Source organism: Heteronotia binoei, chromosome 7 (genome assembly GCF_032191835.1).
Source record: "Heteronotia binoei isolate CCM8104 ecotype False Entrance Well chromosome 7, APGP_CSIRO_Hbin_v1, whole genome shotgun sequence".
Classification (NCBI taxonomy): domain Eukaryota; kingdom Metazoa; phylum Chordata; class Lepidosauria; order Squamata; family Gekkonidae; genus Heteronotia; species Heteronotia binoei.
The window spans coordinates 55,222,893-55,247,782 of record NC_083229.1 but is presented as its reverse complement, the minus strand read 5'-3'; the positions used below and the strand labels follow the sequence as shown (position 1 = coordinate 55,247,782).

Below are 24,890 nucleotides of genomic sequence, written 5' to 3'. Positions count from 1 at the left end.
GAAGAGCATTCCAGAGCTCTGGTGCTGCCACCGAAAAAGCCCTAGATCTTGTCACGCATAGCCTGGCTTCTTTTGGTCTGGGGACCGAGAGTAGGTTTTTTGCCCCTGAACGCAGTGCTCTCTGGGGGATATGCGGAGAAAGGCGGTCCCGTAGATATGCAGGTCCCTGACCATAAAGGGCTTTAAAGGTCAATACCAACACCTTGAAGCGAACTCGGAACACAACAGGTAGCCAGTGCAGCTCTTTCAGCACTGGCTGAATGTGCTCCCATCGTGGCAGCCTCATCAGCAGCCGTGCCGCAGCATTCTGCACTAGCTGTAGTCTCCGGGTTTGCGTCAAGGGTAGCCCCTTGTCTTTAATTTCAGTCAACTCTGTTTTAACCAACCAGCCACAGCCTCCAGATCCCTGGCTAACATATTTGGGGTGGCATCCTGCTGGCTATCCATTAATAGGTACAGCTGGGTGTCATCAGAATACTGGTGACAACCCAGCCCGAAACTCTGCACCAGCTGGGTGAGCTGGTGCATGTGGATGCTGAATAATATAGGGGACAGAATCACCCTTATGGGGTGCTGCATACCATAGTACAATGCAGTGAACCCAGAACCGGCAAAGCCAGAACTGGACTAAACTTTGTGTGGAGGACAGATATCTTTCCCACTTTTGACTGATTCCACACTAGCCTTTGCCTTGGTCGTATTCTTGGTTCCCGAGTTTGTGTGGGGCAGGGAGCAAGCAGGGAACATGCAGCCCCGCTCCAGAGATGCCAATGCAGGATCCAGAAAAAAGAGCTGCCTTGAGGAGCCCTACACAGAAGGAGGGAAGTGCTAAGTGGAATCAGTCTGACTGTAAAGTCTTCTATTATAGAGTAAAAGTCCTCTTGCCTGTTCTGGCTTCAACAGTCCAGTTTGTAAATGTAGTCTGGGTGTGATTTTGGAAGTTTGATACATGTGTTATGTGCAGGCCTCAGATTCAGTGGGAGCTCACAGGAATGCAGCTCCTGAACCTTTCTGAGAGTTCCACCTCCTCCTTCCCACCATGTCCACTGAATAGTAGGTGCAGCTGCATAGCAATCCCTGTATGAGCTCCACCACCTATTTTTCTACAAAACGGCCCCTAGTTATGTGTATAAGAATATTTTCCATTGATGAAATCTCAAAACAAAATGAGAAGTAACACCAGGACCACATTTGGATTAACTGGATTGTTGGATCCCATTGGACCTTGCTGACAACTGGATTAATTGGATTTTTGGATCCTATCGGACTTTGTTGAAAACTAGTACATGTAAAGTCATTATTGTGGACTACTATTATCATAAAGAGTTGCATATATTGGTTGTTTGTGGACTTCTGTTCTATTTCCAATTCAAATGAATATGACATAGTGTTTTGGATGTTTTGCATATATTATGAGGCTGTGTATGCGAAAGTTTGTAAAATTATAATAAACATTATATAGTGTGATGCACCATTTTTGAGTTAGTACAGCATTTTTTCTTCATGCTAGGACACAAAACCAACATCAAGTTTTAACAAGCACTGGAATGAATGGTAACTGCACAGCAGCAGTGTTTTCAAGATTACTCCCAGTATTACGAAATATGGTTTATGCATTATGGCGTTAAAAGCCACTCCTCTGTTTGCTTCAAATTCCTCATTTGGACAAACTGAATTTATTTTGTATAGTCAAAATATTCATTTTATTAGAGCTGAAATTCAAGCTCTTGGAGAACTCAGAACACCTGGTGGTGTCATCTGGTTGCAGTGAGCTGATGGAGAGTAATAGGATGACAATTGGAGTTATCAACTCCAGCTTGAGAAATTTGTGGAGATTTGAGAGTGGCGCTTAAGGAGGATGGTGTTTAAGGAGGTTGAAACCCACCCTCTGAAGCTGCAATTTCTTACAGAGGAACTAATCTCTGAACCACCCATCTCTCGGCTCACACTGAATAGTGGGTGCTTAGAACATAAGAACATAAGAGAAGCCATGTTAGATCAGACCAATGGCCCATCCAGTCCAACACTCTGTGTCACACAGTGGCAAAAAAATTTTTTATATATACACACACACACACACACTGTGGCTAATAGCCACTGATGGACCTCTGCTCCATATTTTTATCTAAACCCCTCTTGAAGGTGGCTATGCTTGTGGCCGCCACCACCTCCTGTGGCAGGGAATTCCACATGTTAATCACCCTTTGGGTGAAGAAGTACTTCCTTTTATCCGTTTTAACCTGTCTGCTCAGCAATTTCATTGAATGCCCACGAGTTCTTGTATTGTGAGAAAGGGAGAAAAGTACTTCTTTCTCTACTTTCTCCATCCCATGCATTATCTTGTAAACCTCTATCATGTCACCCCGCAGTCGACGTTTCTCCAAGCTAAAGAGTCCCAAGCGTTTCAACCTTTCTTCATAGGGAAAGTGTTCCAGCCCTTTAATCATTCTAGTTGCCCTTTTCTGGACTTTTTCCAATGCTATAATATCCTTTTTGAGGTGTGGCGACCAGAACTGCACACAGTACTCCAAATGAGACCGCACCATCGATTTATACAGGGGCATTATGATACTGGCTGATTTGTTTTCAATTCCCTTCTTAATAATTCCCAGCATGGCGTTGGCCTTTTTTATTGCAAACGCACACTGTCTTGACATTTTCAGTGAGTTATCTACCACGACCCCAAGATCTCTCTCTTGGTCAGTCTCTGCCAGTTCGCACCCCATCAGCTTGTATTTGTAGCTGGGATTCTTGGCCCCAATGTGCATTACTTTGCACTTGGCCACATTGAACCGCATCTGCCACGTTGACACCCACTCACCCAGCCTCAACAGATCCCTTTGGAGTTCCTCACAATCCTCTCTGGTTCTCACTACCCTGAACAATTTAGTGTCATCCGCAAACTTGGCCACTTCACTGCTCACTCCCAACTCTAAATCATTTCTGAACAAGTTAAAGAGCATGGGACCCAGTATCGAGCTCTGCGGCACCCCACTGCTTACCGTCCTCCACTGCGAAGACTGCCCATTTATACTCACTCTCTGCTTCCTATTTACCAGGTTACCTAGTTACCAGGTGCCTCAGCTGAGGACCAACACTTTTGAACTTGCACCTGAGATTTTCCCCAAAAGCACTTTCCTGGGGGCATTTTCATGGAAAGTCGTAAGTCAGACCCCCACAATTGACAGGTGTGCTATGGACCTGTGTTTCTGGGGATGTCTTTCTGTCTTTCAGAACCTGCCTGTGGAGACTGGAGGGGGGGCAATGTGAGCATAGGGGGAATGTTTGCTTTGCTTCTAGTGTCTGGCTGGGGGGGTGGGGTCTGCCCAGGTGACGTTTTCCCAAGAGTTTGATATTACTGGCTTGTTCCTGAGCCATTTGATAGACTCCTGTAATGGCAGCTGTCTTCCAGAGAAAGTACTGGAGAGACCTTTGGGGGGGCGGTCTGTAACTGGGACCCCAGAAATATAATCCACCCCTACTGTGGAGAAGTGGGCAGCAGGGTGAGGTCCCCTGTGTGTTTGGTGTGTGTAGCTTACAGTAGGTCCATTCTATACACTTTTGAATCTGTACTTGACATTTCCTTCAAAAGCACTTTCCTATGTGCAGCTCTTGGGGGGGGGCTGTAACTTGGACCCGTGAAATCCAATCAGCACATAACTGGAAAGGCATGTAACAGAGGATCAGAGGGAAGTCCCTTAGAGTTTTATGTCTCTAGCTTGTACAGGGTCCATTCTATACACTCCTGAACCTGCATCTGTCATTTCCTCAGAAAGCACTTTCCTGAGAGTACTTTCTTTTTTTTGGAGGGGGGGGATTAATCAGACCCCCTAAGTCCAATCCTCACCAAACTTGGAGGGCAGGCAGAGAAGAATCAGCTGGCGATCCCCTGCAAGTTTGGTGTTTCTAGCTTGCTGAGGTAGCACATTCTACTGCATCACAATTCTAATTCTAACCCCTGACTGGATAAATGTAGCTTTCTAGATTTCTGTGATAACTCTATAGTTAATACTAATTTTAAGGTTTTAGGTTTTTAAATGCTTGATTTTAAATGTAACTAATTTATTCCGATTTTATTGTTTTGTTGTCTGTTGTAAGCCGCCCTGAGCCACTCGTGGGAAGGGCGGGATATAAATCCCGGAATAATAATTAAACAGTTAATTTAACCCCCTAAAGTTTGTGACGGTTCATGGTTCACTAACAGGGAATGCCATGAATTACAAACTGAACTGCATTTTCCCAGTTTGTATCCATCTCTAGTCATAATCTATAGTACAACTGAATATTCTTGTGCAACCAGCTCTTAAAGACTCAGAGAATTATTGTTAGGTAGTCCATCTATTTCACTTTTTCTAATACTAAAACATTTCTTTTATCTATAAAACTCTATAGATTTCTTCTGCATATAAAAACCCACTATGAAACAGAATACTACTGTAAATTAGAAGTAGTATAATGGTACTTACTCTCCCATATCTGTTAGCATAGGATCCTGTAAGCAAGGAATGGAAAATGATGATTGTTTCATCCAAATCCCAAATGAATACTCTCTGTAAAAAGATAACCAAATCAATGGCTCTCACACTGAAGTCAGCAAGTGAAATGGAAGATATGTACATGATCAATATACATAGACAAAATTGTTCTAAAATGTACTACATTAAAACTATTTTTATATTATTTTAGAAACACAATTAAGCACAATTTCACTAGAATAATAGCATCTGAAAATTATATAAAAAGGATTTTTTAGTAACACACATTTAAACATGTGAATATTTTATATAACTTCAATTAGGGACCATTGGAAAGATACAGGAAAAATGGATAGGCCAGAAAGTAGAATTTTTTATCCTCTTTCTCTTCCTCTCAATTCTTTATCAAGTGGATAAAAAGATCATGGGTTGTTTAACACTATGTTCTGAATACACTTGGCATGTGTTGCTTGGTCTCCTTGGAGTTCTCTTAATCTCCACTTAATCTGTCACATATGAAGACAATGTGGAGATATAAAAGTTATCCGGACACCTTGGATTCCTCTCAAATAGCAATTCTGCTGAAAATGGCAGCATGAGATTCCTCTCAAATAGCAATTTTGCTGAAAATGGCAGCTTGAGAAAACTAGCTGCAGATCCCAAGGTTATTAGCTCAAAATTTATTTTGCAAAACTTTCTGGCAAGCTGTACTCACTGCCCATCAGGCAGGACAATCTTCACTGCCAGGGTGGTATAAGAGTACTGGTCTTACATCCCTATCCCTGTCATTGGATGTAGAGTCATTGATAACATGTCTCCCCTCTCCCCCCAATTTATGTTCTCCATAAATTCATGTTCAGTAATTCAAACAGATTAGATACGTTAAATAGTTGAGTAAAATACCAACAGGACTTTACAGTGACTGGGATGCGGCACCACCTTCTTCCATCTTCAGATATAAGATATCTAATTCCTCAAGAGATATTAAAATATTTTTGGTAGAGATTATGATTCTTGGTTTCTGTAGCTTCATCTTGTGTGAGGGGGAAGTCAGACAGTTGGTGTGGAACAGCAGAATATATGGATAGGGCTGACCATGCAATAGATTTAGGAAGAATCACTTCTAAGTGGAGTAAATACAAATGTTGTGCAGCTGCCTTGTTTGAAAAATGAAATAAGGACAGCTGTGGCTTCATAATTTGGGGGGTAAGGAGCATGATACACAAAACAGTATGAGGGAGAAGCAGTGGCATGGGTTCAATCTGGGAATTATAATTTACTTTGATTTTATGGGCTTGTGTGTACTAGAATTTGCTTTTATTTATCCACTGGTCTGATATTTTGTAATCTCCCCAAACCTTCTTGGGAAGTTAGGATGATAAATTAAATAATACTGCATATACAATACCTCTAAGTCAGAGTCAGGTGGTGGTGAAGGATTATTGTTCCTTCTGCCTCGGCCACGTGATTTGCCATCTGAGCTGCGGCGCAACCTGTCTGCCTCTGAATCTTTAATGGGAGTTGTTGGACTGTGGATTGTACCGTACTCGGCTGCAGAAGAAAAAATTGCTCATATTTTAATTGTAAGTACTTGAATTTTATTGCTCACGGATATAAATTCACAAAGTCTCAGTATACTTTGGAAGTAACATATTACAATATATATCTCATATTTTTAAAGTTTGAATTATTTCCTGGAAGCCAGAACTCTTCCTATTATATATAAGCACAACAGGAAGAGATAGGCATGCTTTTTGTTTCCTTTAACATTTTGAGGTGAAATCAGAGTAGCATAGTATACAGAGTAATAGGTGTCAATGAGTCCTTATTCATTCCTAAAATTCTGGGTTTCCTTAGGTCAGTTACCCTCTTTCAGCCTATCCTCTCTAATTTATTTATTTATTTGATTTGATTTATATCCTGCCCTCCCCGCTGAAGCAGGAATTGTTGTGAGGATAATGAAATTGCTGTGAGGATAAAATGGGCAATCCTTATTAATGCTTCACTGAAAATTAAAGGGTTGAAATGATATAAATACTAAAATAATGGGCATTAATTTAACTGTGTCTGGATCATACTGGGGATATTGGTAATTGGCTTCTTATAATTTAGATAATTTCTTCAAGTTTGTATTTCAAATATATTTACAAATTTGACCAGCTAAGGAAGACTCATGTTCCCATAAGGCAGGGGTGAGGAATGTCTGGCCCAAGGGCCGTTTATGGCCCTCGAGATCACTTGGTCTGGCCCTCGGGGATTGCTGGGCCAAACCGAGCCACATTGTGGCCTCCCTGGGCCCTGGCTGGCTGGCAAGGATCATGGAGCCCAGTTGCTCTGTGCAGCAGCCTCCCTGGGGCCTGGCTGGCCAGCCAGGATTGCTGTGGGGCCTGGAAAAGTCACTGTCACAGTTCAGGTAAGTTTTCCCCTCATATCTTTATTTCCCTTTCTATTTCTTCCCCCATTTCTTTGTTTCTCTTAATTTCCCTTTCTTTATTTCCCTTTCTTTCCATTTCTTCCCCCATTTCTTTATTCCCCCTTTCTTTATTTTCCTTTATTCTCCCTTTCTTTATTTTCCTTTATTCCTCCTTCTTCCCTCCATTTCTTTCTTTCTATTTATTTCCCTTTCTTCCCCCATTTCTTTATTTCCTTTTCTTTCCCTTTCTCCTTTCCTTCCTCCCCCCCCCCCCCCCCGTGGAGCCTGAGTGGTAGGCATTGTGAAGGACTGCTGCTGGGGCATGTGGGTGCCTTTGAAGGTCTGCTGGGAGCAGCTACAGTTTCCACATGAAGGGAGGGAGGGGTGGTGGGGTGGGTGGGAGCCAGCTACTACCAGTTCAATTTGCACTTGATTATCCCCGTTGGTGTGGCCTAATATGCTAACATTAGGGGATGTAGTCTAATACGCTAATGAGTTCCTGCTGGGCTTTTTCTACAAAAAAAGCACTGGACCTAGTCATTTGTCTAGGGCGGCAGTCCAGAGGGGTGTGTGTGTGCCAAATTAGGCCCTCATCACATGACTTCAAATAGAAAAACAATTATGTGCATTAATTTTGCCAGCCTGAATCATTCTCCTTTGGTGGAGCACTGTTTTTTAAGTTGATAATTTTGCATGGCCCGTGAATAATGTTATAAATATCCAAATGGCTCTTGGCAGAAAAAAGGTTCCCCACCCCTGCCATAAGGGTTTCCTCTGTCTAAGGCAGGCCTCAGTTTTGGGGGGAGCTTTCTGGAGCGCTGCTCTGGAAGCTTTAAAACACTCCCCTCCATGCTCTCTGACTGTCGGAGGTACAGGCCAGCTGGCTTTTCTCCTGTGTTTCCAGCCTTGGCTGGAAAAGCACAAGGAAAATCCCCCCCCCCCCATCCCTGCATGCCTCTTGGACTGATCTGAGAGGCGTGGAGTGGCTGGGCTTCATCCTGTGTCTCCAGCCTTGGTTGGAGAAGTAGAATGAAGATCTCTTCCTCACACCTCCTGCACTGATCCAAGAAGCACTCGGTGTCTGGGCTTTGTCCTGCATCTCCAGCCTTGGTTATAGATGCAGGACAAAGATCTCCCCTCCACCTCACCATGCCTCCCGCACTGATCTGAGAGGCACTGGATGACTGGGCTTTGTCCTGCATCTCTAATCTTGGCTGGAGATGTAGGGTGAAGGTCTCCCCCCCGTCTGTCTGTCTTCCTTCCTTCCATAATGGGTTATGCTAATGAGTTCCAGCATTAACTCTTTTTCTACAAAATGAGCCCTGGTCTAAGGTAAAAGTATTTAGGTGTAAACTTGTTCATGTGTATGAGAGAGAGAGAGAGAGACTGGGTTGATTTTGTTATATATATGTGGCTGAGAAGAACAGCAAGCCAACAATAATAAAGAGAAAGGAAAGCAATATTGGAGTCTTGGGCAGGAGAAGAATCTAATAGTGAACTGTGCATGGGAAAGAAAAGAGGAATTTTTATATGTGAAAACTTATTTGTATGCTGAATGTCTGACCGTAGTATGTGCCTGCTGATTGAGGAAAGTTGCAGGAAAATCACTGTATCCCAACAAACCTTTGAAATACTGTTTTCTCATGTCTAGGCATAATAGAAATATTATAATCACTCTCTTAGAGCCACATACTTTATAGAACATCCTCAGAGTTGCCATCTCTGGGTTTGGAAATTCTTGGGGATTTGGGGGATGTAGCCTAGACAGGGTGGAGTTGGAGGAGGGAAGGGATTTCAGCAAGGTAAAATGTCATAAAGCCCACTCTCCAAAGCAACCATTTTCTGCAGCAGAATTGATCTCTGTAATCTGGGAATAACTCTGTAGTGTTACCAGCTTCCAGGTGGGGCCTGAAGATCTCCTGCTTTTGCAACTGATCTCCAGCTGGCAGAGGTCAGCTCTCCTGGAGAAAATAGCTGCTTTGATGGGTGGACTCTGTGGCATTGTACCATGCTGAGACACCTCTTCAAACCCTGCCCTCTCCTGGACCTGCCCCAAAGTCTCCAGGTATTTTCCAACACAGACTGGGCAACCCTACTCTGGTGGATCACCAGGGTCTATGTGGAGGTTGGCAACCCTAGTTCCTATCCTATCTCTATATTATACCAAACTAGACAGTTTATCAGCTATTGTTGTTGTTATGTATAGTAAATTTTCATATGGAAAACTACAGCTTTTGACTCAATCTCTTCATGAAATCTTCATGAAATTAATATTTAAATATAAATCTATAAATGGGCTGGTTTGCTCTAAAGAGTTGCTGAAGAGCAACTTTTCCTCTCCCCCTTTCACTCGCCCATCAACTTTCCCACTTTCTCCTCTCTTCCCCCTGTCAAAGTATCCCAAAATGTCCCCTGCAATGCTGTTCTTGGATGACAAAGGAGCCAGAAGCAATAATGAGGAGCCACAGGAGGGCTGATTCAGGAATGGGAGTAATTGTCCAACGTCTTGTGCGTTCAAATCTTTTCAATGGGATGCAACTCATTATATTTAAATACAAGTCACACCACACCATGGGGAATGTACAAATTTCAGCAAAGAAACATAGCTCATGTTAAGGTTCATGAGATGGATTCATATCACTCTCTGCCCCTGTCTAGAGAGCTAGTGATGACTGTAATTACTCTAGGAAAAGGAATTATATATAATATTAGGGATTTCAGTGACAAAAATGCACTGAATGTTAATAAAGAAAATTACAAAGAAATTGTCTGCAAACCATCTTACAAATTACAGCTTTCATTTCTGAACAAAGTAAATGGTGTTCAAGTGACTAATTCCAAAGCTTGTTTTCCAGAATCTCCCAACAGGCAAATTTGGAAGGATCTTTAATTATAATATACAGTGACTTTCCAAGGAATGCAACAGTGATACTTCTTTGCATGTGCTATTCTACATGGAAAACAGAAGGCATGCACAGCCAACTTGGAAATAAAATTAAGCAACTGATCCCAGTTAAGTCACATACAGCAATACACCTATGCTGGTAGCAGTTCAGAAGCTTTTAGCAGCAGGAAGGCAAATTCTAAGGAAAGTTTCACATCCTTAATATCTCTGTGTCATTTTGAAAGCACAAAAGTATGCAAGCATGGACAAAAGTAGGAATTCTAGTCTAACTATGGCCCCAAGTTCAACTAAATCATTAACGGCTTGCAGACAACCAAGAGTAAATTCAGAGCAGTAGCTCCTTCTCCAACCCTTTATCAATATTTGCAAAGAAGCCACGCAATCAGAATACACATCAGTAAGTACAGTAACTTTCTCAGCCAGATAAGTCATAAGGACTAGAGAAAATAATGTATTTAGTATACAGTACATATTGTGGTGTATTCAAATTCTATTCTCTCCAAAGAGAAATATGCAAACACATTGCCAGTACTTATTGAGGGCAGATCTACATCATACTTCAAAGGAAGGAAGGAAGGAAGGAAGGAAGGAAGGAAGGAAGGAAGGAAGGAAGGAAGGAAGGAAGGAAGGAAGGAAGGAAGGAAGGAAGGAAGGAAGGAAGGAAGGAAGGAAGGATCATATTCCCAATTCAAATCAAGACCATGATGTAATGGGTGGAGATTGTGGCGAAATTTATTTTGGGTTGGCCCTCTATGATCTTAAACATATTCTTTATGAAATTGGCTACAAGAACTCTTTCTGAAAGTAGCCATGCTCTTATGAAATGAGGAGTAAGTTCTTCAAACACCTTAGAAGCCTCTATATCTCTCTATGATTTTTGGCTGCAGTTATGAATTTGGCCACTAGAGGTCTCAGTCTTTCAGCACCATGGGACATGTATATTAGGGCAAGATGGGGTAACTGGGTGAAGGTTCAAGCTGCCTCTTCAAGCAGGAAGTACCATATATGGTAAAGATCCTTATATGGCAAAGAGGAAACAAGATGGAGGAAGCAACCATTTGCAAAGACTCAGAAAGTGGATGAAAGGTGAGAGTGAACTGGGGACAATCTGAGCTCTGATTGTTTACAGTTGGCTGTAAAATTGTTTACATCAGAGGTGCAGTGTGACCCAGTAGGTCTGATAAAGAGATGTGCTGAAGCCTTTATAAACCCTGCACTTTTGAGCAAAAGATGTGGACTGTATCAGAGGCAGGGACCTCTTTGTCAGTCTAGCCCAGAAATTAACAATCCTTGTTAATTTCTGTTTGAGGCCTCAAACATTGAACACAAAGCATAGCTACTAAATGGCAAAATGTAGACTAATAGGGATAAGTCCCTGTTGGGACTTATAATTTTCAGTATGCTCTCTGCTTTATTGTAGAACTATGCTTTAAGATTGACTGAATTCTGTGTAATTGTTTTCTTAAATGTGTTAAGTTTATCTAACCATTTGCTTTTCTATCCATATATTTTAGGCCTTCTATTTAAAAGAGAAACTGAAATGTACTGTTTATCTAACTGCTTTGTTTTTTATCCATTTGAAGCCTTCTGTCTAAAGGAACTGTAGGAGCAACTGTACTAATGTAATCTCTTGTTTTGCCTTTCTAACTATATTTGAAGCCTTCTGTCTAAAGAGAAACTTGGAGTCTAATAAACTGTTTGCTTTTCTAAACATGGAGTCTAAGAAAGTTTATCTATGAGGTCTTAAAACTTATTAGTGAGTAGGTATTTGCCTTCTGATAACTGCAGGTTGTTTTGGTTCCTGCAGGTTTTGATTTTGGGGTTTTCTGTTGTTGGGGGTACAAAAGAAATCCCCCAACAGAGGTTAAGACTCATGATATTTCCCCTATCTCAAACAGCCCTGGAAAAAGCTATTTACCCAGAAGAGGCAAACATACAGGTTCTGATGCAGGTCCTGTGTGTTTGCAAACATTGTCCTCTGGTCTGTGTTGATTTCAGCATGGGAAAATGGAGGGGAAAAGTTTTCTTCACAACTGCAGTTCTGATCTGAATTTGATCCTTGTATGTGGAATTTTTAAAAAAACCATGGAGTTCCCACTGTCACTTGTACTGAGCATCAAGAGACTATCTTCCAGATCCTAATGGTCTAAACTATACTGCAGCAAAGCAGAATGCAACTTTTCCATATGCAGCTAAGCTAGGTCAAGGTAGAAAAGGAGGGCTGCCAAGCTCCTGTTGGGGTAGGGTTCTTCCGGTTTGAGGCCCCCGAACCCACTGACAAAGAGTGGGCTGCCAGGGAGATACCCACCCCCAAAGAGCATCATCACATGGGGAATGCTCTAGCATTCAGGAATGCTAGATTGTCTCCCGTGTGATGTGCCAAGCGTGATGATGTCACTTCTGGGTGATGTCATTGCACAGGCACGTCACGTGATGACAGAGTTCATTGTGGGTGGGGATCTCCCCAGTGGTCCGCTCCAAGTTACCATAGAGTTTTTACCTGAATCCTAGAATGTACCCAGCATGACATTTCCAGCACAATGATATCACTTCCCCTGCCGAAACCAAGATATGACTTGGCAACTCTATTAAAGGGTGCCTACATTGAAGGTCTGAGACATTTCCTTGTGTCAGAAGTGAATTTTCTATGGTCAAATTAATCCTATAACTCGATATTTTTTCTTGTCCTGTGCCATTTTGTATATACAGTTCAAAATAAAAGTAAACTCAAAAGAGAATTGATATAATAGATATCACTGTAGATAGCTATTAAAAACAAAGCTGATAAAAATGAAATTGATACTTTGCAAGAATTCTTGACTTCTTGAAAAGGCTTTGCCCTAAATATTTCAAATGTGCCATGAATATTCATGTTAGTGAAATGAAAAGGAATTTTACATGCCAAAGCTTCAGAACTAGTACTTCGCACAAACACAGCATCTATAGACTGACAAAATGGTTTGCATGAAGAGGTTCCTGGGTTCAATCCCTAGCATCAAATGAAATTATGACCAGACTAGATATGATTTTTTCCATGAATCATGTTCCCCTCAGACCTTCTCACTTTCTCCGCATCCACACTGCAGCTGTTGGTTAAAGCTGTGGGTTAAAGCAGTTCTTGAGAGCCAGTTTGGCGTAGTGGTTAAGTGCATGGACTCTTATCTGGAAGAACCGGGTTTGATTCCCCACTCCTCTACTTGCACCTGCTGGAATGGCCTTGGGTCAACCATAGCTTTCACACATGTTGTCCATGAAGGGGCAGCTTGCTGTAAGAGCCCTCTCAGTCCCACCCACCTCACAGGGTATCTGTTGTGGGGGGAGAAGATATAGGAGATTGTAAGCCGCTCTGAGTCTCTGATTCCGAGAGAAGGGCGGGGTATAAATCTGCAGTCTTCTTCTTCTCCAAAATGGGGAAATCACTCCTTGGGCCAGTGGGTAGTATTGAGCCATGTAGACAAAAGGTCAGACTTGCTGTAAGGCAGCTTCATATGTTCTCATGTTCATACTAAATTTTGTTATTGCAAGTGAAATATGAAGGAAAATTTATTACTTTCAACCAGGGGTTGTTTTGTAGAAAAATAGGTGGTGGAGCTCATTCAGGGATTGTTATGCAGCTGCACCTACTATTCAATGGGCAAGGTGGGAAGGAGGAGGTGGAACCCTCAGAAAGGTTCAGGAGCTATGCTCCTGTGAGCTCCTGCTGAATCAGAGGCCTGCTTTCAACTTTGATAACAGCTTTGTATTTTAGATACTACAAGTGGGAACTTGTGGGAGGCCTATCATTTCCCTGTCCTCCACTATTTCTTCTTTTCCTTTCCTGGAAGCCCTCACAGACTCTCTCCTTTTCCTGCTTCCTTCTTTCCTTAGAGTTGTTAGCTCCAGTTTGGGAAGTTCCTGGAGATTTGGTGGTAGAGCCTTGAAAAGTGAGGTTTGGTGAGAGAAGCAACCTCAGTAGGGCATAATGCCAAAGACTCCACCTCCAAAGCATCCATTTTCAGGGGAACTGACCTCTGTCATTTGGAGATCAATTGTAATTCTGAGTGATTTCCAGTCCCACTTGTAGGTTGGCAACTGCAACTCCTATGGAGGAATTGGCTGCTATGGAGGATAGTGTCTGTTGCATCATACCCTTCTGATGTCCCTCCCCTTTGCAAATCCCACCCTCTCTAAATTACCCAGTAAGCTTTCACAACAAATGGGAATTCAAACATCAGTCTGCCAGATTCTACTGAAGCTAAAACTGCTACATTGCACTGGCTAACATAAGGTGGCTGCTGTTGTATAATAGCATGTGAAACCAGAGAGCTCGTGGGTATAAGTATAACTTAGAACACTCCATGAGAGCTTTAACTAATACATATATTGAAAACAAAAATTTAAACCACAGTATTTTTCACATATTAATTTGGAATTATTTTACAGCTCATTTTACAAAATACAATATTTTTCTTCATTTGTAGGACTTCCTGAAATCCAATGCAGGTGTGATTGCAGTTACCAAACTGGTGTGGCTGCAACTGGACTGCTAATTCCGTCTTCCTGTTGAATAATAGCAAGCAGCCAGGCCTAGTAGAGTCATGCAAGTTGGGTGATATCAAGTCACCCAGAGGTAGCTGTCAGGCCTAGCAGCTCAGACTCAGATCTTCCTCAGACTAAGCCACAAACCATCCTGAAACTGACAACCCTAGCCAGGCCTAGCCCCAATGAGTCCTCCCTCAAATATTAAAATAGGCCTGGAATGGGCCCTGCCTCCTCCCACTGTAGCGTTGCCAGGTATGACTCAGAAAATATCTGGGGACTTTGAAAGTGCAGCCAGGAGATTTTGGGGGTGGAGCCAGGAGCAAAGTTGTAACAAGTACGATTGAATTCCAAAGGGAGTTTGGGCCACCACATTTAAAGGGGACTGTGTTCCTTTTAAATGCCTTCTGCTCATCTGAATGGGGCACCTTCTTTTGAGGCTCAAAAGGTCCAATCTTGGCCCTGGTCCAATCTTTTTTGCAACTTGGGAAGGAGGTTTGAGGAGAGGCACCAGATGCTAAGTTGAAAATTTGGTGCCTCTAACTCAAAAAAAGAGGTCTCCATAGGATATAATGGCGTGCCCAGCAGACATTCAACCCACATCCCCACTTTCTTATAACCCTGAAGCGAGGGGACCCTCCAAGCCAGGGGAATCTCCTGCCCCCGAACTGAGGACTGGTAACCCTATCCCACTACCTTTTACTGGTGGAACCAAGGTTGGAATCTGTCGCTACTTAGCAACAGCCACTAAGGGAATCCACTGCTTAAAGCTAAAACAAACAAACAAACAAAAGAAAACCTTTATCATTTAGTGGTTTTTAAATACGATGATAGATAGAGGCAGACAGACAGACAAATTTGTTTGCAAACCTGGGGCATCTGTTCAGGTTTATACAAAGATCTAACTTGCCTGTTCACTATTCTAGTCTCTAGATTTAAGTAGATTGACTGACTTTGCTATAAGTATATAGATTCTATTTATTTGCTGATTACAGTTTTTTTAAAAAAAAATTCTATAGAAGTATATGCAGTCTTATATAGAGTTATTTTAACTGAAGTCCAATGATTTCAATGCATAGGATGCATTAGTTGTAAGTTCATCTGCATCATGTTATTGTGCTATTGCAGTGGCACATGACTATTGAACTGAACTGAGCTAGAACTGTTTTATCTCTCAGTTACCATAAGAAAGGCAAAATTACCAAAAAAAACCCCAAATTAATTTTAGAGAATGAACTGTTTTGCTCTTATTTGGATGTTTCTTAATAACAGTTGGCTAAGTTTATCATGTCAATTTTAATTTCACTTTCAATTCTCCAACAAAATGCATTCATAACCCATATAATTATGGGGGTTGCCATGTCACACATACAGAAACCAAAAAGAAAAAAGTTCATTTGAATAACATTACAATAGTCAGAAGCTGCAATGCAACAAGATGAACGCCTGCAGATTGTGTGTGCAGTCAGGCCTTTTCTGTTTTCTTGGAACAACACTATCACTTGAAGCACAACCTCCATTCAGAAAGTAATTTTTTTTTCTGTATCTGCTAGTAGCAATACTAATTTATCCAGTTCTGACCTTCCCAGTACAAGATATAATAGTCCTCAGAATTTTTTAATGCTTAGTCTTATATATCAGGCCCTGGAATGTAACATGGGGACAAGTCGTCAATAGACCTACAGTCATAGGGGCAAACTCTATTACTACATAGAATCCCACTGAAGCAGCCTTCCAAAACTGCAAGTGGTAGAATATCTAAGGCATGCCTAGGATTTTTAAAAACAAAGTATCTTCTTATCAAAGAAGATATTTACAAGATACCAAAAATAAACTTGGCATTTTTTTAAAAAAAACCAATAGGGAAACAATTTTTACAGAAAGGTTTTTGCAATTGCTTAATTTGCTTCAAATTGCTTAATATTAGTATTACTAATCTACATTTCTCTTTATATAGAGAAATAAAATTGCATTTTAACAGCCAAAATATGAATATTCTTGATTCAGTTTTCAATCATGTTTCAATGCTGTAAACAAGTATCTAGAATATATGTTAGTAATAATCTGTAAAGACGAATGCAGCTCACATCTGTTCTTATTCTTAGTGTTCCCACTAAAATAACAGCAAATTCTGTGTTGAAAAACTCACTGATCTTCATTTTTTAACCAAAGTGCACCCTTAGTCAATACTGTGCTAGTGGCACCATAAATTCAGGATTCTTTTGAAAATACCTTTCAAGTACCAAAAATGTGGCCCTCGGGGGTAATAAAATCTGTGCAATTACCTGCTGTAGGATCTGTAACTGCTTGACTTGCAATGCCAGATGGTGGTTCTTGTAGTTGGTATGTTGCATTGGAGGAAGGGGTTGTTGGACTGGTGTTGCTGCTTGCCATATAATGTGAAGGATATGGAGAACTGTTATAATACTGTGCATATTGACCCTGGCCAAAGCTGGGGTAAGACGGATATTCCTGACAGAGCGAGGGAAAAAGCTGTATTAGACTTTCCTATTAATATGCTGTTATGTTTCAGTGCAAATTCTAAAATCTAAATACGAATGAATACCCCAATTTCTTGCCCTTTTGAATTTTGCTCAGTAGAAATCATGAGGATTGGATCCAAATTTTGGAATGTCCAAATTACTCTCATGATTCAGAATTCACTGTACGTGAACTGAATTTTAAATAAGTTATTAAACTGGAAATAAATCTATAAAATGTTTTGCTGTATTTTTTTTTAATTTAGGAAAGTAATGTGTGGGTGAAACCAACCTTTACAGTAGCATTCTAACAGGTACATTCTTCAGAGCCCACTGAAGTCAGTGGTCTTAGAAATGGGCAATACTGCACTATTAAAGTACTTCTCAACATTTTATTCAGAATGATGATGATAATAATAATAATAATAATAATAATAATAATAATAATAATAATAATAATAATAATTTTTATTTATATCCCGCCCTCCCCGCCGAAGCAGGCTCAGGGCGGCTCACAGACTGAGGGTATGTTTGTCATCTGCTTTTTGAGAAAACTTTTCATTTTTTTTTTAAATGTTACTGTTATTTGGTACTTTTTATATATTTACCTGCTGTGAACTATTAAATCCACTAGAATTTGTGAGTGAATTATTTCCAGCATATATTCCAGATGATGTTGTGAAACTGCTCCCTGAAATAAATACAAAATCTGTGTGAATAACCAAAACACTGCATTTAATAAGAACATCTATAGTAACTGCCTTGATATATTTATAAATATTTTCTAAATTAATGCAGATATTAGTCATGCTTTGGTTGTCATCAACAGAATGTATGACTAAAAGGATACATTTTGCAGGAAGAGATCAAGAAAACCAAAAGTGGAGTTTTATATGCAAGAGAGCTTTTCCATATCTTCCTTCTGGTTGCAGCCTCTTGCTACCCATAAAAGCCCTAATGCTGTGGGACACAGCACAGAAGGCTACAGCTGGCAGGGAAAATAGCAGAAAGCTTTTCATGAGTCGAGGTGCCTTCTGCTCTCTCGATTACTACCACTGATGCCAGAACTTTGAATTATATGAAAGTTACAAAGTTGTCCCCATCAAATATATCAAAAGCTGAATTAAAATTTATCATTATTCACTACTACATGGGGCATTTCTTGCAGTTCTAACTACAGGAAAAGGATTAATTACATAATTATTTGATATATGAAGAGCTTCACAAACACTCAGAAAACTGCCTGGCTAACTTGCTAGGTTAAATGTGTACACACAGAAAAGTAATAGCTGCATGCAACAATTCTTCTGAACATGTAGGTAGACTATTTAAAAAATTCAATATACATACAGACATACACACGCACACACACACTACTATTCCATTTTCAAGTTACAGAAGCACAAATAAAGTTTTCACTCAGTCTCTCTGGAGCATATGTACTTCTCCAATAGTGTCAAATACAATTATAGTACTTCAGCAGTTATTTAAATACAGCCTTGGGCAGCAATTTTCTCTTACATGAAGTTGCAACTGCCCCAACATTAAGAGCATTATTACATGACATGTGAATAGAAAAGTCATAGCTAAATGTGTCTGGACACTGCAAAGCTCTCTCTGAACCCTGACTGCCCATAATGGACAGATGGGCCCTCTGTTTTAATGCCTTTATCTACAAAAGCTATACTTTCAAAAGGACAGCAACCTCCTGTTACACCCAAAAGTGAATGTGAACATATGGTCACTTAAGATTGAAATTGTGTGGAGGAGGGGATAAGAAAAGGGGAAATCAAAAAGCTGTAATTGCCACAAGGATAAAGATGTACCAAGGTAATTAAAAATTGCCATAATCTTTATTGCTCATTTATCATCACTATGAGATATAGTAGCCTACTTAATGAGATAAAGTAAAGGCAATAAGACAAGTGGGAAATGGGTCTGATGTGGATCAGAACACAAGGGTTTTGTTCCCTGCTGTATTACAGGTTTGTGTCTCTTTTCTAAAAAAAATAACCTTTCCTCCTACACAAACCTCTATGATTTTAAACAGTTGTGAAACATTAATAATTTCTTTGTTGGTGTGCAATTGCTTATTCTGAAATAGTGGAAACAAAGTCAGAAATACATAAGAATCTTGAGGTAGTCCATAATTTTTTAAAATGTCACGTATATAACTGTAGTCTTTCACTACCAATTCTTATTATGAATACCTTTGGGCAACAATGCCCAAAGCTTAGCAGCAGCAAAAATGGCAATTCTGATCAATCAATCAATATATTTATTATGATCATTGATCAGAATAAAACAAAAAGATATCAATCAAGGGAAATAATATAAAACTAGATAAAAATCAATTTTACCCTGTAATAAAACAAATCAACTTGTTGCTGTGGATCTCTGGAGTATTCTATAAGCAGCTGCAAAGAATTTTGCACAGTTAATAGTTGTTTGAGAGTTAGTCCCTTTCAGAAGACTCACTGTGATTTCTTTATCAGAATGTCTGGGGTAAGATTGAAGCAGAGGGACAATGAACTTCACATGGATAACCATATACATATTACAGTGTAGTAGGATATGCTCAACTGATTCAATCTCATTAGAACAAAGATACATTGTCTTTGATCCAAGGGAATCTTTTTATATTTTCCATCAAGGACTGCAGAAGGAAGAGCCTGCCATCTAGCCAATGTGTAGGCTCTACTATGTTTGGGTACCACCAGTAATGAGAGATATGCAGCCGGTGTAAAGAACTTGCGGTTCTCTGGAATTAAAGAATAAGGTACTTTGGTGTTATCTTCCTGCCTCTCAATATTGAGTACCTTTGTTGAATCAATGCTTTGGCATGAGAGCTGTCTAGTTGGCAATTCACTTAACGGCTCATACAGTTCAGCATTGTAGAATGTGGCGGGGTGGGGGCTGTTTCTGTAGAGTATTGGTGGAGTTCCAGACAATGTATCGGCATATGGCTGAATAATAGATTGCCTGGTACAGCAATCAAGATCGTCCACCACTGAACTGTTCCATGTGTCATGAAGGGGAGCTGCTGGTTGCAGCAGAACCAGCAGCTGAGCCCTCTAACAGCACAGCAGCTGGTCCCTCGGAAGAAACTGACAGTTGGCCACTGCTGCCCTCATTCCCTGCAGTTGAGCGGCCACAAGCACAAAGCCCCCCTGACTCAGCCCTGCAGATGGCTCAACTTCAAGAGAGACTTTGACAAGATTTGGTCACCCGGCACTGAGAAGTGCAGTTGAGAGCTAGGCACTCCCTCAGCCCGGAGTTCTAACAGGAGCCTGGCTGCTCGCTAACTGGAAACAGCGGCAGCAAGCCATTTAGCTCCCTGCTCTGAGCTGATTCTCCTGTGAAAGCAACGCATCTTATCTTGCAACGTGCATCCACTCTGGCTGGCTTTGAAACCTGATCCTTCGGCTCCTGAACTCCCGGCTACAAACGACTCGGCTATTGGTTGGTGTGTTTTGGACACTGTTCTCTATTGATTCCTATTCTGCTCTGCTCTGTTGGCTGACCTTGGACTGGCTTCAGACTCTGTGCTTTTGGACTTGCCCGTGTGGTTCCCCCTCTGCTCTTCAACTCATACCCTGTCTGGGACTGGGTCTCATTCCCTGCCTGCACCCCAGGGCATGACACCATGATCCATCACTGCAAACATTACAGTTGGTATTGATGCAGAAATGCACTCAGACTTAAAGATACTTATTTATTTAAAATATTCACATGCTGCCTTCCTCTTAATCATCTCGACACATGGCACCTGGTTTGCTGTTTCCATAACTTCAACTTGTCTTGCCTGTTTGGTTTCATGCTTTAAAACAGTCTTTTATGCTGTATGTAGAGCTGAGTTAAGAGCCCTGTGGCGCAGAGTGGTAAAGCTGCAGTACTGCAGTCAGAGCCCTCTGCTCACAACCTGAGTTCAATCCCAGCGGAAGCTGGTTCAGGTAGCCAGCTCCAGGTTGAATCAGCCTTCCATCCTTCCGAGGTTGGTAAAATTAGTACCCAGCTTGCTGGGGGGAAAGTGTAGAGGACTGGGGAAGGCAATGGCAAACCACCCTGTAAAAAAGTCTGCTGTGAAAACGTTGTGAAAGCAACATCACTCCAGAGTCAAAAATGACTGGTGCTTCCACAGGGAACGACCTTTACCTTTACTAGAGCTGAGTTACTAAAGAAGCTGCAAATGGAACTGTCTGTTGGCTGAGATAAGCCTTATCCACTGCATATTTCCCTGGTTACTGAAGCTATCAGAGAATAGCTTTGATAAAAGCATCAGTATGTTGGCATGATGTACAGATTAGATGAGTGCAGCACATGACAGAGTGATGAACTACATATTTGTCCAATATCCAGTCTCTAACCATTATGCTGAACTAGGCATATCTTTGTCTTTATTAGTACAGGAGAAAGAGTAAGTATCAATACATAGATTATGGAACTATGAAATAATTTTCAATGTTTCCCTTGGAGGAATCTTATTTATTACTGATTGCTTTAGAACTGGATAGTGATTTAAGAGATATAATCCTTATACAATATGATTTGCATCTCAGTTGTGAGTACAAGAAAGTGCTGCTAATAGGAAAATAAATTAAAACTAAAACTACAGATTAGAATTCGCAGCTATGAAAATCTTTTCAAATTAGGACTTCGTCCTAAATACAGTTATTAAGGAATGTATCAATGAACTTTTGAGGACTTCTTAAAAAGCATGCATAGAATCACACTACACATGTAACTATATAATACAAGAGGGGTCTGGCTACTCATGGGGGTGGGATGTCATCTCCCACACATTCTCCTCAGGCTGCCTGCAGCTGCCAGACATACTGACTCTTGCAAGAAAGAGAAAGAGAATAGAAAGAGGAAGGGGAAGGAAGGGAGGGAGAAAGAAAGAAAGAAAGAAAGAAAGAAAGAAAGAAAGAAAGAAAGAAAGAAAGAAAGAAAGAAAGAAAGAAAGAAAGAAAGAAAGAAAGAAAGAAAGAAAGAAAGAAAGAACCACCCTTCCTGCCTGCTGCTGCTAGTCACCCCAGACTTCCTGATCTTTCCATTGCCACCTAGGGTAGCCAGCAGTCTCCCCTTGATGGCTCCTGACCACAACCTGAACAAAAAACCCAACTGAGATCTCATAGGCAGCTTGAGTAACTCCTGGCTCCACTATTGCCGCTACCCACACCAATCTCCATGAGTCTGCTGCATCGTCATTAGAAGAATTGATAGGCAGCAATTTCTTCTGGAAAAGGCAACATTGGAAGGGGAAAAGTCCTGGGAAGGGAGTAGTAATCTGTTACAAATGGAGATGGGGGTAGGAGCAATCTGCTTATCATGGACATAGTGAGAAGCCACACTCCCATTGGGTGAAAAAGAGGATCCTGCTCCCAAGGAGTTGCAAGAGAGTCCTTCAACAAAGATTAGTCAATGTTTCTCTTTGCTTCTCCCTGCTCCCTCATTCCTTTGGTCGGCCTTTGGAAGGCTCCTGCTTCGAGCCTCTGGAGTCCCACTCTGTATCCTTTGTGGTAGCCAGAGTGGACTCTGTGAGACCCTGAGAGGCAGGTCAACATTCTTCTGTGTTTCCCTGGCATTGGCTTCAGAAGCCCCAGCCAGGGCTTTTTTTGAGCAGCAATGCCCAGGAATGCAGTTCTGGCTGGCTTGGTGCCAGGGGTATGACCTAATATGCAAATTAGTTCCTGTTGGGTTTTTGAAACAAAAAAATGCTCTGGCCTCAGCCCTGTTGCCCTTTCTGTTGCTGGCAGCCCCAGCGGCAGCTTGAGAAGCCGCAGCCTTACTGTTCTCCTCTTTGCCCATGATCCTGCTGGCAGTGGGGAGAGTTCTTGCGGCAGTGGGGACAATTAGAGGCAGGATGGCTTCCCTTGCAAGTAAAGTAACTGTTCGCATGGGTCAGTAAATTAGTTCTCTGCACATGCACAGAGCAAGCTGTTTTAGTTTTGGGGGGATTTAAGTATACTCAACATAATTTTTTTTAAACATGTAAGGTTTTTCTGCACACCTTGGGAGTGCTCTAAGTGTGCAGGAAAATCTCTTTTCCCTCAATGTGCCCCCAGTCTGCCCTCAGTAAAATTTAGATATCTGAACACAGGGGCCATGTTGGGAATTATATACACATACACACACAGAGATTTCCATATCCCTTTAATAAAAACAACTAATGTTTGTATTTTGTTGGATATACATATAAACAAATTATTTTCATGTATATCTGGTAGATTTTAATAGAAATTCAGAAGGAATATGTAAAATAAATGCTTATTATTTTTACACATAAATATTATCACAGGCCAAGTTCACAGGCCAATGAATACCGTTACTACTTCTAGGCATATTATAAGAAATATCTATTTCATCTTATGGTCACTATGTCTCTTCTGGGGAATGGCTGGGGTCGTTTAGACCGTAACAAACATGAAACAGGTTTCAGAAAACTGTTATGTGGGCCACCCAGGAATAACAGCTTAGAAATACTTTAAAATTCTTCAGAATTCAGAACATTTTAACAAGGTATGTCATAGCACTAAGGTACACAAATCTTACATTAGATCATGAAGAGAGACCAAGATGGTAATCATTCCTACATATAGCATTATGTTATACAGAATACTAGTGAAGTAAAATTATAAATTCTGTAACAAAATTATATCTGTATTTTATAAAATTTGAGAAGTAAACTGAAATTGCCCAACCATAAATGATGCTACAGTTTAGGCAGTTTCCACATGGAACAGTTTTGTTCACTTTTTCAAAAAAATATCCCTTTGATATAAGTTACAGGACTCACTGGTTAACAGTGAAATCTTAAACGGAGTCAATTGACTGCAATACGCTTAAAAGGGTGCTGTTCGGGTGCATTCAGACTACATTAACTAATGTGTTTTACATCTGGATTTTTGCTATTCCTACACAGTAAAAATACGGATGTAAAACACATTAATTCATGTAGTGTGAATTCACCGTTAAGCTTAAATTCTAAGAACATTTGTCTGTACTAAGTCCCATTAAATAATATAATATAAATGTAACCAATCCTCCAAGAGCTTACAAGGCTCTTAGTACAGGACCTACTGTAAGCTGCAGGAGGATTGGCACATCACGGGTGTGTGGCCTAATATGCAAATAAAGCCCTGCCAGTACCTAAAACAAAAGCCAGCCATACTGTCTGGATATAATAGGCAGGCAGGTATATTAATTTATTGCTTTGTTGTCTATTTAATGCTTTCATACATGCTAAATAATGCCATTTCAATCCATTTCAGTGACTATTTGCAAGTGGATTTTGCCATTTCACAGAATAAAATTCAGTTGCAAAGTGCATTGAAAATAAATTGAAAGTGCATTATTTAGTGTATGTGAAAGAACCTTAGTCTTCTCCTTAGTTGCTCCAATAACTGCATAGAAGAAAAAGGCCCAAAGTTAGTAAACGTACACCATAAGCATTTTAATATTCTTACCAGCATCTTCCTCAAAATGCTACATACAAGCATAACCGGAAGTGAAGTATACTAAGTGCTTGTAGATATTTTAAGATTGTGTCAGGATTTTAAAAATTAAAAATAACTATTTGTCCAGAGGCTGCTCTAGTGTCCCTGGATTTACTGCAAGAATGCCAGACCATCCTCCATACCCAGCAACAGGATGGTGAAGCTCCACCCCAAAGTGAAGGTCCAGGTCTGGTGTTCATCCAAGGATTTGCTGCAGCCAATGCAGATGAGTCATCTGGATCCCACAAGGAAGCAGACTGCTTGGGAACAGTGTGGGGCTGGACAGAATACTTGGACACCCTGCCAGTATTGAGGCCACAGTGGGAAGCAGGGAGGTGGAGAACATGGGCCGTGGCCAACTGGGCCTTGTTGTCTGAAGGAGGGGTGAGGCCCCTTCAACAAAGCAGGCAGGATCTCCTCCATCTCTTGAAGTTCCCAGGTGGAACTATTCCTTGGTGGGGCCAGGGGCAGTCCCAGAACTAGTGCAGCTACCATAACTATTGTTAAAAAGGGCTCAGACAGCCAAGAAGGAGGAGTGCGGCTAGACAGCCTCTGAAAGCTAAGCGGTGTTAGACAGGGGCAAGAGAGAAGGAGACCTCT

General features: G+C 41.0%; 1 protein-coding gene across 7 annotated transcripts in view; it reads right to left on the bottom strand.

The window, feature by feature from the left end:
• EYA1 (EYA transcriptional coactivator and phosphatase 1) overlaps positions 1 to 24,890 on the bottom strand; it is a 160,128-nt gene that overhangs the window by 92,541 nt on the left and 42,697 nt on the right. For all 7 annotated transcript variants that reach the window (XM_060243648.1, XM_060243650.1, XM_060243649.1 and 4 more), the window contains 4 exons: positions 17,400 to 17,482; positions 16,597 to 16,783; positions 5,884 to 6,026; positions 4,467 to 4,550 (listed from right to left, as the gene is read on the bottom strand). In XM_060243648.1, the coding sequence (XP_060099631.1) occupies positions 4,467 to 4,550; positions 5,884 to 6,026; positions 16,597 to 16,783; positions 17,400 to 17,482 (497 nt within the window). The remainder of the gene's footprint in view (positions 1 to 4,466; positions 4,551 to 5,883; positions 6,027 to 16,596; positions 16,784 to 17,399; positions 17,483 to 24,890) is intronic.